A 12,778-nucleotide genomic window follows, 5' to 3' on the forward strand; every position below is an offset into this window, starting at 1 on the left:
AATAAAATGAAAAAAATAACAAATCATCTTTGGTTGGAGAAGTACAGTAGAAAATGTCTAAGACTGAGCTTGTGATATGGACCGAAAGAAATGATGGGCAGTTCTGTCAAAAGGACTCAACCTGACCAAAGAACATCAATTATAATAACTACAACTAACTAAAACCAATGAATTATATTTAAATCTATGAATTCCACAGTAAATAAACCTATAAAAGCCATAATAATAATTTTTTAAAAGCTAAATACCATTAGGAGAAGTGGTTGATTCCAGAACCAGGGAAAGGAAAACAGAAGATAAGCCTGGAGCATCTTACAGAGCCAGAAAATAAGCACAGTTCAAGAAAGGCTGGGGGTGCTATACACCTGAAACTAACACAACAATGTAAATCAACTATCCTCCAATAAAATGAAATTTTTTTAAAAAATTTAAGAAAAGGAAAGCTGGGGGCACATCAAAGGGACACTGATCCAGCCTGAGAGAACTCCCAATCACCAAAGCTGGAACAATGTGAGCAACCAGATAAATTACAGTAGTATTTGACTATAACCCCTGGAATAAATATGCAATAATCTGCACTGATATAAATAATTGAGTAAATAAATCAACAAGGAAGGAAAAACTGGCTCTTCCAAGAATTCTAGCTCATAAACGCAGAAGTGAGGGATAAAGAAGATCACCATTAGAACACTCCTGCAATAATTACTGCAGACAAGACCTGTCAATGGATGCTAATGTTGGAGGGCAAAATTTAAGGAGAAATAAGATACCTACAGTCTCAAAGTATCGACTCCAAGATGCTTTTTACCAAAGGAAAAATCATAAGTTTATAGTGCAGAAACCTAGCAGACACGATCCTAACCACGTGATCAAAGATAGCCTCATCAGTAGTAATATATATTGGCATTGTATACCCCCTGATATCATGCAGAGAAAGGCATCACTTCAGTAGGATTCCCACCAAAAACCAAAAATCTCAATTTAATGAGGAACAACAGACCAACACTAACTGAGGGAAAAATTTCACAAAGTAACTGATCAGGAGGTGGGACTGCCAGAATGGTGAAGCGAGGAACTCTGTAAATTTGATCCTGCATAAAAACTCTACACTGGCAAAAATTTCCAAGTCAACTTTTTCAGAGTGCTGTATTAACAAAGGCTTGCCATAGTCTGAGGAGAGTCTATTTAAAAAAACAAAAACAAAAAAACCTGATAAACCTCAGTAAGAACAGTAGGATTGGTGGTGTTTTAACTTGACTTACTCCCATTCCCCTCTCCCTAGCTCCACAGTACCTGTGAAAACCAGCTGACTAGATGCCACCAGAAGAGGTAGACTGAGTTTGGAGTTCCTCAAAAAGTCCCAACCCCAGAACAGTGTCGTTATGGGAGCTGATCTGGACCTCGCTCTGTGGGAAAAGCCCTATAAAATAGAACAGGCATTGAAAACAATCAGCAGCAATTGTTCAACATCACAGCTGCCTGGGGCTGCTATACCAGTTGGGGAAAACAAGACAAGTGTATTTTTGGGTAACTGTTTTCTTCTCCTATCCATATTTAAAAGACAATTCTGGGGACTTCCCCACGGAGCAGTGGTTAAGACTCCATGCTCCCAATGCAGGGGGCCCGGGTTGGATCCCTGGTCAGGGAACTAGATCCCACATGCCTGCCACAACTAAGGAGCCTGTGTGCCACAACTAAGGAGCCCACCTGCCGCAACTAAGATCTGGTGCAACCAAATAAATAAATATTAAAAAAAAAGACAATTCTGTAACTATAAAAAGAAGAGCAAACTAACCCAACTCAAACAGAAGGAAGGAAATAATAAAGATTAGAGCAAAATTAATGAAGTAGAAAATAGAAAAACAATAGAGAAAAAACAATACAAAAAAAGTTGGTTCTTTGAAAAGATCAACAAAATTGGAAAACCTTTAGCTAGAATGACCAAGTAAAAAAGAGAGAAAGCGTATATCATTAAAATTAGTAATAAAAGAGGATACATCACCACCAACCTTACAGAAATGTAAAGGATTATAAGGGAATATTATGAACAACTCTACGCCAACAAACAAGGTAACTTAGATGAAATGGACAATTTCCTAGAAAGATACAAATCTACCACAGCTGACTCAAAAAGAAATAGAAAATCTTAATGGAAACCTACAAGTAAAGAGATTGAACTAGTAATTTTTAAACTCCCCACAAAGAAAAGCCCAACCCCACACTGAAGATATCTTCAATTGTGAATTCTTTCAAACATCTAGTTTAGAATACATACCAATTCTTCACAAACTCTTCCAAGAAAAATAGTAGGAATACTCCCCATCTCATTCTACGAGGCCAGTATAGTATTTTCCTTACAGCAAAACCAAACACACACACACACACACACACACACACACACACACACACACCAATATCCCATATGAATACAGATACAAAAATCTTCAACAAATTCTAGTAAATTGAATCCAGCAAATTATAAAAAGGATTATATACCATGACAAATCTTGGGATTTATCTCAAGAAGGCAAGATTGGTTTAACATGAAAAATCAGGACTTCCTTGGTGGCACAGTGGTTAAGAATCCGCCTGCCAATGCAGGGGACACGGGTTCGAGCCCTGGTCCGGGAAGATCCCACATGCCACGGAGCAACTAAGCCTGTGTGCCACAACTACTGAGCCTGTGCTCTGGAGCCTGCAAGCCACAACTACTGAGCCCACACGCCACAACTACTGAAGTCTGTGCACCTAAAGCCCATGCTCCACAACAAGAGAAGCCTCTGCAATGAGAAGCCCATGCACCGCCATGAAGAGTAGCCCCTGCTCACCACAACTAGAGAAAGCCCGCATGCATCAACGAAGACCCAACACAACCCAAAATAAAAAATAAATAAATAAATTTATTTTTAAAAAAAAGAAAAATCAATGTAACACATTATATTAATTTAATAAAGGACAAAAGCCACATGACCATGTCAATAGATGAAGAAAAAGCATTTAACAAAATCCAATACTCTTTCTGGATTTTAAAAAATAAAATAAAATAAAAAAAACTCGGACTTCCATGGTGGTGCAGTGGTTAAAAATCTGCCTGCCAATGCAGGGGACACAGGTTCAAGCCCTGGTCCAGGAAGATCCCACATGCTGCGGAACAGCTAAGCTCGTGCGCCACAACTACTGAGCCTGCGCTCTAGAGCCCGCAAGCCACAACTACTGAGTCCATGTGCCACAACTACTGAAGCCCGCGCACTCTAGGGCCCGTGCTCCGCAACAAAGAGAAACCACTGCAATGAGAAGCCCGTGCACTGCAATAAAGCATAGCCCCTGCTCGCCACAACTAGAGAAAGCCTGCGCGCAGCAGCGAAGACCCAACACAGCCAAAAATAAGTAAATAAACATATAAATAAATTTATTTAAAAAAAACCTCAACAAAATCAACAAAGAATAGAAAGGAACTTTCTCTGATAATGGCATCCATAAGAGAGCCACAGCTAGCATCACACTTAATGGTCAAAGACTGAATGTTTTCACCCTTAGATCAGGAGCAAGACATGATCATATATAGAAAATCCTAAGGAATCCACAAAACAAGTATTAGGTCTAATAAATGAGTTAGCAAGGGGGCAGGATACAGGATCAATACCCGAAGGACTGACCAATACTTGTTACTGCATTAATGGAAAAACCATTTCAATCTGAATAAAACTGTAGTTTAATTTAATAGGTTTGTGCTGTGCTAATGTTAATTTCTTAGTTTTGACAACTGTAGTACAGCTAAGTAAAATGTTAAAATTAGAGGAAGGTTGGTTAGGGGTATACTATTTTTGCAACTTTTCTATAAAGTCTAAAATTATTTCAAAATAAAAAGTTTAAACATTTTAGAAAACCAATTAGTTCCAATTGGAAGATGCTTGTGATCCAAATCAAGCATTTCTCTCTTTCCTATATGAGTTGTACCACTGGGAAACCAGGCAGTAGATGAGGGGAAGAATTTTTTTATGAAAGTATTCCCAATAATAAATGAAAGAATTAGACCACCATCATTTCACAACCACTAGCAAATAAATGGATGCAGGCAATGATCATCATGGCTGCTAACATCATAAAAAGATGGACCAAGGAGCTTATGTTCCTCACGATGGAAGTGCACCACCTACGCTTGTGGTTTTGATCAAAAAAAAAAAAAAATCCAACCTGAACCTGATGAAACTCTGATAAAGCATCGAGACTCACCTACCACTTCACAGGAATTACAGTAGAAAGAAATATGTTACATGATCCACAGGAAAGGAATCAGCAATATTCAAGCTATGCAAAACCCTCCAGGACAAATAACTCAGTTTCTTCAAATATATTTTGCAAGGGGAAAAATAAATAAAACAAACTGCAAGGGGTAAAAAGAAAGAGAGAGAGAGAGGGAGAAAGGGAATTTTAGAGGAGGAAATCAAGAGTATGGGAGCTCTAAAAGACAGATCAGCCAACTGCAATGAGGCAAACTTATCTGGATCTGATTCAAACACACAAATTGAAAAAAAAAATATGGCATGTATGAGACAAGTGGAAATTTGAACATTGATTGGGTATTTAATAATATTAAGGAATTAATATTAATTCTTTATAATAATGGTATTGTAGTTTAGGTTTTTAAAAAGTTGTTGATTTTCTAAAGATAAATGCTGAAACATTACAGAAGAAATGTCCTGATGTCTGGGATGTGCTTCCAAATAAAAAGTGGGGGAGGGAGTGAGGGCAATATGGATAAACAATGTTGCCATGAGGTGCTAACTGTTAAACTAGGTGATGGAGACACAGAGGTTCCCTATCTGTGCACTGCTCTTTATCTGTGTAAATAGAATGCAACTGGAAATCAATAACGAGATTTGGGGAAGTCAGCAATATATGGAAATTAAAACATTCCTAAATAAAATGGGTCAAAGAAGAAATCACCAGGGAAATTAGAAAATACTCTGAGATAAATAAAATTTTGAAGGTTTTGTTTTTTGATTTTTTTTTAAATGAAGCATACTGCTCTAGGAGGTGGAGACGACAAGTACAAGCAATCTACAAACATAGAGTTGGAGCAGGATGACTCTGGATTCAAGCCATGGCACTGTAATCTCCTAATAGGGAACCCTAAGGCAGCTATCAAGCCCTGAAGCTCAGTTTCCTCATCTGTGAAATGGGGATATGAAAATAGGACCATCAGGATGTTAAGATGGAACTGTGCACTAAAACACTTGGCTCATATTAACAAGTATAAGAAGAACCTTCCCATGAACAAGACTATCTCCTGAAGGCAAGCAAGTTTTTAGGGAAAGATAGGTTCTTTTTCTATAACTGGACCCTATTTATGACTCATGAAAGGTATCAAAAGAAAAATTATTTCCAAAAACCATGTGAATGGCAATGTCCAAATATTATTCCTCAAGTATCCCCCAACCTAGCACACTAGAGGGATGTCCCTGCTTAAAGAACACTTGCATTGTCCTGATATGTCCCTGTCCCCTGGGTCTTGCGCTGGTACCTCTGCTTCTTCAAATCTTTTATTACTCCAAATAAGACAAAGATGCTGTGCTTCCCAGGGGCAAAATGTTTCTGCTGGTGGTGAGGAAGAGACTGGGCTCTCCAGGAAAGGGAGGAAAGGAGGACCAAGACAAGATAAATGGACAGAAACAAAAGGAGAACTTTGTCAGGTCCCATTTCAGGCTCTTCTGAAAAAACAAATCATGAAGCCCGGGTAAGCAAATTGGACAGATAACCGTGATGAGCTGGGGGAATAAAGCAAGAATCAAAGGAAAGGGAAGAGACAAAAATCAGAATAATTCCAAGATAAGCATTAGAGCACGCCCTGACTACCTGTTTTCCCAAAAGATGATGGAAAGACACCAAGAAGCCATACTCATATCCAAGAACAGAGCCCCCAAAGCCCAAAAGATTCAGGGAAAAGTCACCTTGGGTTAATTCATGCAGAAACGCTGCTGTTTCCATCATCCTAGAGTCAGACACTGAAAGGTGCCTGTGTTTGAGTTATCTTAAAGCGTATGGAAGCTAAAGGGAAAACATTACACAAGAACCCAGGCAGGGTTTGGGCAGAGGGCGGGCAGCCCATAGCACAAGGGTGCCAAACTCTCCCAGGGCCACAGGATCAGGGCCAGGAGGGGCACGTGGACCTGGGGCCAGTACCCCACTTGACTAGTTAGGAAATGGAGTGCAAGTGAGGCAGGGGGGCTTGTGCAGAGTCTCGGCCAGGCAGGACCCCCACCTCAGGCTGAGCCACTCTGAGGCTCATTCCATTTCTGGCAGCAGGGGCGAGGTTTCTGGTTTTAACGTGTTACCCCCCCACCCTGTGGTTGAAGAGGTAGACGAGTGCTTGGACCCCTGCTTCCGCCCTTCACCTCTCTTGGGCAAACCCCTTCCAGGAATGTTTCTTCTTAAATTTCCCCCCAGCTCCTCCTCTGATAACCATGCTCTGCTTTCCCACCACCAGAACCGCCACTCTCTGGGCTGGCTCTGCACTCCTGTCCCCTCTCCTCTGTCAGTCCCACCTGCCTTGGGACCTGTGGTCATTCGCTGCCCCCTTCATCCCAGCCTCTGGTGGCACCGGTCCTGTCCCAGCTGGACGCTCGCTTGGTACTGGAGGTGGTGCCTGCCAGCTAAAGTGAACTCCAAGCCCCCCAGCAACAGGAACCTGAGGTCACATTGGGAGGGAAGGGGGACAGAACTCAGTCACCCCCTTTCTTTCCACCTGTGCCCAGAAGGAGGTGGCTTCTCCAGCCAACTGTCACCAACACCAGGGAGGTCTACGTGACCAGAAAAGGCTTCCATGCCTCCCCCATCGCACTAGCGCACAGCCGAGTGATGCTCAGACTGACCTTGCCCCAGGATGGGGGCCACAGGCAGGACCTGAACCCCCAGGATCACCCACTGCGCTCCTATCCTGCTGGCTCAGGAGGGTTTTCCTAAACACAGCCTGAAATCCAGGAGATGATACCGTGGGCTCAGGCCGTGGAAATAGGACCTCCGCTCAGGTTTGTTCGTGCAAACCAAGCCATGATGTGGACACCAGCCTCCCACCTCCAGAGGCTCAGCAGCCCAGGGGTGGGGGGAGGGGAACCTGGGAACCTGCACTTCCAGCAAGCCTGATGGGGGATTCTCACAGAGAGGGGACCCAAGGACTCCGTTATGGGGACACACCACATAAATAACGGTACAAATCATTGATGCACTGCACGCTCCAGTCAGAACACAGAGAAGCAACCCTCCAGAGACACTGTCAACAGGTCAGGCTTCCACAACTAAAGTCTGCTCTCACTCTGCATTTACATTCACTTGACTGAAGCCCCATTTCACAGCCACCAGAGCAATGACATGACACAGGACAGACCCTGACTGTGCACCACTGTGGGGCCACTGCCTCTGTAGTCACCAAAGGCCTTGAACGAACTCTGGCCTGACATAAAATGTCATTTCCCAGGCTTCTCTGGCCAGCCTCAGTGCCAGCTCTCTGAGATCCTGACTTCAAGGCCGTACACGTCCCTGCGCACAGGTTAAGACCTGGTTGCAGTCTCAGGGGGCCCTGACTCTGTCACGTGCGCCACGCTCCCTGGTCCTCGGACTCGTGCCCTCTGCAGGGACTCTCCTGAGCTGCCTCTCTGGGCTAGCAGCCCCACCCAAGGACCCCCACAGACATGCCCCACGGTGCAATCGGTCCCCACGGTAAGCTCCAGGTGAGACCCAGACTCTCCCTTCTCCAGAGCCTGGCCTGGGTCTGGCTCAGTGAGGAAGAGCTCAGGGTATTGGTTTGAGCTGATGGGCAACAGCAGCAAGGCAGCCACATGCAGCGTGGAATGCAATCGGAGGACGGGGAGGGCTCGGACATCCACAGGACTCAAAACCTAGGCCGGAAAACACCCATCCCAGACTTTCTGGGCCCAGAGAAGTTTGACCTGGCTTCTGAAAAGGGATGGCTCTCCTCCAGACAGGCCTCCTCTCCACACACAGCTGCCACCATCTCACACCCACGGAGCCTCCTTAGGAAGAAGGCCAATTCTCTCCCCAGGAAAGCATTCAAGGAATTTGACTTGGGAACTGGGAGGTTCTGGGGAACTCCTCCTGAAAGCACCATTATCCCTGAGGCCTCGCCCCCGAGGACCGTACCCAGCTTTTGAGAACCCAGGTCAGGTCAGGGTAGAAGGGGAAGCGAACGGAGATGGGTGGGTCCACGAGGAAGATGAAGGTTTCAGAATCCCATGAAGCATTCCGAGGTCATGGAGTCCAGAGATTGCTTTGGGGTTCCAGTCTGAGTTTTCTCATGGGCATGTTGTGGGTGACGGTTGTTTTAAGGGTTAATTGACTTCACGGGTGGAAAGCACTTTGTTAGCTGAAAATAAACTGTTTCTTGAGGCCTAAGTATTCCTAAAAAGGAGGCTACAGGAGCTACCAGCTGAGTAATAACAGGAAGTGATACATGTGTAAAGACTAAAACCTGGAGCCCCACCGGGGTCATGGTGAGCAGAACAGATTGGAGTGCTGAAACGGGGGACCCTGAGGACATCTGCGTAAGGGTGCCCCCTCCCTTCTTGGCTTCAGGAGCCTGGGGAACAGAAGCCAGGAAACCCCACAGCCCTTTCTATCGATGTCATGCTTGCTGACTGGACAATGGGTACCCCTTGACAGCAAGCAGGCAGCATTACTCAAAAGTGGGTCATGATATAAGCATCACCTCTGTGCTAATTAAATACACAGATTCCTGGGCCCAATCCCAGATGAGCCTGGGATTCAAGTTGTTAAACTGTTATTTTTAATAAGCTCCTCAGGCTGATTCTTACATAAATTTAAGAAGCACAAGCACCAGAATATCGTAAAAGCTGTGAAGTCGGGAAGACCTGGGTCAAATTCTAATACTACTACATAGCAGCTGTGTGGCTTTGGCCAAGTTACTTAACCTCTCTGAACTTCTGTTTATTCATTTGTAAAATAAGTATAAGGCACAATCAGTGCTGCTGGGAGGGTTAGAGATACTCAAACGCATTCATGGTCTTCGTCTAAACGATCCTAAGAGGCAGGAATAACCATGGCCCACTGAGAGTACAAGGGGCTTCCTGGAGTCCGCTCACATGTAATGGTGGCTGAACAAGGCTAATGTCCTTCACCTCAGAGGCCCATATCAGCCCCTACACCGAGACGCAAGCAAAGACAACAGGAGGGAAAGATGGGCTGAGCTCTGGATGGAGGCCAAGACCATCTGCCTTCCTGAGCGATGCGGCCTTAAGGTGGACTCCACTACTAGACACAGCTCCAAGATGGGTATGCAGCCAAGTGCCTCTCTTGGGGTGGAGAGTGTAAAGAGAGAAGAGACAGAAGCATCCCAGACAGGTCCCGCCTGAGGATCCAAAACTTTAGGGAGGTACAGGAGGAGCCCAGAAGAAGTACATTCCCTGGTACTAACTGTGGACAGGGCTTGAAAAACCCCTCAAAGCCTCAGTCTTTTCATCTGGAAACTGGGGTTAATTTTTTAAAAACTAAACAGTCAACTGTGGGATGGCACCCAGCTGGGTGGCCTGCTCACAGCTCACGTCAATGGATGGACGCCGCTGTTACTACCCCTGCCCTTTTAACTGGCGTGTCGGCACTTGGCGGCAGTTTCACTCTGTTGCCCCAAGACGAAATGTTATCTAAGACCGAGCTTTACATTCATTCCTGTGTAGGTTGTTAAAAGTCGTTCAACATCCTGGCGCTTGGAGCCTGGCTGAAGATAGAGGCTGGGACTTCAGGCTGGGGCGCCCGGGAATAGGTTTCCCTCCTTTTTACTTATAAGGCAGGAGCGGCTGGGAATGAGGACGCCCAGCTGCCTCTGGATTCCAGCCCTGGGATCCCTAGGCTCAGAAGCGGCGTCCGAGTGACAATCAAGGATAGGGTACCCCCGCGCCCCTACATCTATGGTTTCTTGCTCTCCGCGACCAGAGTCGCAGAGTCCCGGCTCGGCCCCCGGCCCCTCGAGGCCCGGCCCTCCGCCCAGAGTTGAGTCGCTCTCTCCGGGGCTCCCCACCCCGTGCCACTCACGCCGCGCCCAACGCCAAGTTTCCGGGAGCGCCCCGGCCCTGCGCGGACCCAGCGCCGCCCCGCCCACTCCGCTCACCTGCTGAAGACGAGGCAGCCCAGGTGGTTGATCTCTTGGTCGGAGCGGTGACGGCTGTAGTCCTCCCACAGGTCCTTGAAGGCCGTGACCGCCAGGATGAAGAGCACGGGCGCCAGTGCCAGGCCGGGCTGAAAGGCGTTCACCGCCGGCACGAAGTTGAGCAGCGCGATGAAGACGAAGTACACGTTGGCCAGGCGATGGAACTGCTCGAACAGGTTCTTGGGCAGGAAGGACAGCAGAGTGTACTTGGTGGTCTTGAGCCTGTTGTCGGCCAGGTGCTGGGCGCCCCCGCACCGCCGCCGCCGCCGCGCGCCCTTGGCCGCGCTCGCCAAAGGGTCTTCGGCGCCCGGGGGCGGCAGCAGATTGGAGCGCACCGTGCGCGTCCTGACCTCCCGGCGCCGCCGCCGTCGCCGCCGCCGCCGCCGCCGCCGCCGTCCCGGGGTCCCGGGCTCCTCAGCCGCCGCCAGCTCCCACTCCATGGCCGCGTATCGCCGCGCCCGGCTCCTCCGCCGCTCGCGCCCGCCCGCGCCAGCCTCCTAGGTGATCATCGCCGGCGGCCCGGCGCGGCGGCGCGGGTTCCCCGCCTGCGGGACGCACAGAGACGCGGTTAGCTGCCGCCCCGCCCAGCCCAGCCCAGCCCAGCCAGCCAGCCAGCCCGCCCGCCGTCGGGGCCGGGCGCCGCACAGAGACCCCTTGTCCTCGCACCCTCCCGGCCCTTTCCGCCCTGGCGGCTCCCGGCCCCGCCCCGCGCCGCGCCCAGAGTGGGACACCGCGGAGAGCGGGAAACAAAAAGCCGAGCTGGAAACTTTAGAGCAGCTTAGTTTCGTTTCCCAGAAGCATCAGTTCGGTCCACCACCGGAGGAGAGAGGAGGCGGCAGAGTGTGGGAGAAAAGGACCGCAGCCCCCCTAGGCTGGCAGGCTCTTCCCGAGTCCGTGCAGGAGGCTGGGAGCCTCCTGGAGTAAACTAGAATCAAAGTTCAAATGAATCAGGGCATACCAAACCAATGCTACGATTTTTATGTCTTATTTACCAAGGACATCTGCTCCTGGGACCCCAAGAGGATTCTTCATTGTCTCTACACTCTTCCTTACCCTGCCCTTTCAGATTCACTTCTTGGGTGAACTAGACTTTGAACTTTTATGATCATCACTGCCTTTCCTTACTTCCCTAAATAGGATTCTTTTTTCTTTTTTTCCCCTTAATTGAAGGGAGGAATATTTCGCTAAGCAAAGGCAGGCTTTGGTTTGCTTTATTTCTATCTCTTTTCCTCTCTGGTAAACCCTGAGGGCCAAAATATACCTTGTATGCTCTGGTTCTGAAGTGGCCTCTATGACCCAGACGGTGACGGGGCATTGAAGATGGTTGTTGGAAGGGGAAGGGGGGGGGGGCCCAGAAGGGTGTGGCAGACGTGTCTGTTGGTGCAAAGGGCTCCCCTCAGTATTCATAGGGAATCAGAGAGAGCAGTGTGTGAAGGGTGGGCAGAGGCTGGGCATGGCAGAAGGTATGGGGAGTCCCAAGTGGAGACAGTAAGACTCGCCCCCAGATGTACTACAGCCAGCGGTGACAGTTTGGCCACTTTAGAAGTACAGATGCGAGAAGCAGGGATATCTTGCCCAGGAGACCATGGCTGGGAATTTGGGTGAGAGGAGGACTTTTGGGTGCTGCCTATCTGGATTTGGGGAGCTGTTGGCCTCCTCCTCCTCCTTCAGGCCAGCCCCTCATTTCTCTTACTGCATTGGGACACTATCATCTCCCAAGGGACCACCTCAGCAGCCTCTGCTGGCCTGAGTTCCTCCCTCATGTGCCCGCTGACAAGTCACTTCCCTGGCTTTGCTCAAATCACTTACCTCTTCCCCATGACGCTCTATCAGGATGGTCCTCACCTCCCGTACCCTGGCTTACACCCCATCCAGCCAGGACAGGGGCTCCATCTCTACAGGGAACCTTGCCATGGACCACAATATTTACTAGAATCCAGCTTGAGGAGGGTAGAGTGACAGGTACTAAGAAAATGATCCATGTCATTGATCAAGCCTCTTTCCTTCCACCATTCCTGGGGGTACCATATTGATGTATGGTACATCATCATACATCAAAGGCCCAAATCAGAGAAAATTTTGACTGAAGTGCCTGCATTTTCAGGGAAAGAAATCAGATCTCACAGTGGACCAGTGGCATCCCAAATTGAGTGTTAACAGCCCATGAAGGACCACAATTTCCCTGGTGTCCAGGGACTAACTCATGGATCCACATTTTCCTCCATCCCCCAACCCAGCGAGGTCCCAGGGCCTGCTGGTTCCCTCCATTTCCCATCCCTACAGTATCCCCAGGGTTGCCCCCAGGGCCTCTGGGTGGGTCTCCCTGCCTTCCAGTCTCGCAGCTACAGCCAGTCCCCAGGTGGCCAAAGCGGTTACTTGACTTCCTTGACTACTTCAATTCATTTTCTTACCCGGGAGCTTACAGGAGTCCCCTGCTGCTTACAAAGTCAAAGGCTGGCTCCTCAGGCAGAGGTCCCTTGAGACCCTCAGGGAACAGGCACCAACTTGCTAATTTAACTCTGCCCTGCCCTCCTCCCCACCAGCCCCAAGGGAGAGGTCTCCTTACCCTTCTCAGAACAGGCCTTGTTCTTTCCCATCTGT

At 48.1% G+C, this 12,778-nt stretch overlaps 1 protein-coding gene across 1 annotated transcript in view; it reads right to left on the reverse strand.

Annotated features, from left to right (window-relative positions):
* LOC309819314 (phospholipid-transporting ATPase VA-like) overlaps positions 1-10,617 on the reverse strand; it is a gene marked incomplete at both ends in the record, with an annotated part of 136,928 nt that extends 126,311 nt beyond the window's left edge. The window contains one exon of the mRNA XM_082649420.1: positions 10,139-10,617. Within this exon, the coding sequence (XP_082505546.1) occupies positions 10,139-10,617 (479 nt within the window). The remainder of the gene's footprint in view (positions 1-10,138) is intronic.
* Positions 10,618-12,778: the final 2,161 nt, after the last annotated feature.

Source organism: Grampus griseus, assembly GCF_964374135.1.
Source record: "Grampus griseus genome assembly, chromosome: 2".
Classification (NCBI taxonomy): domain Eukaryota; kingdom Metazoa; phylum Chordata; class Mammalia; order Artiodactyla; family Delphinidae; genus Grampus; species Grampus griseus.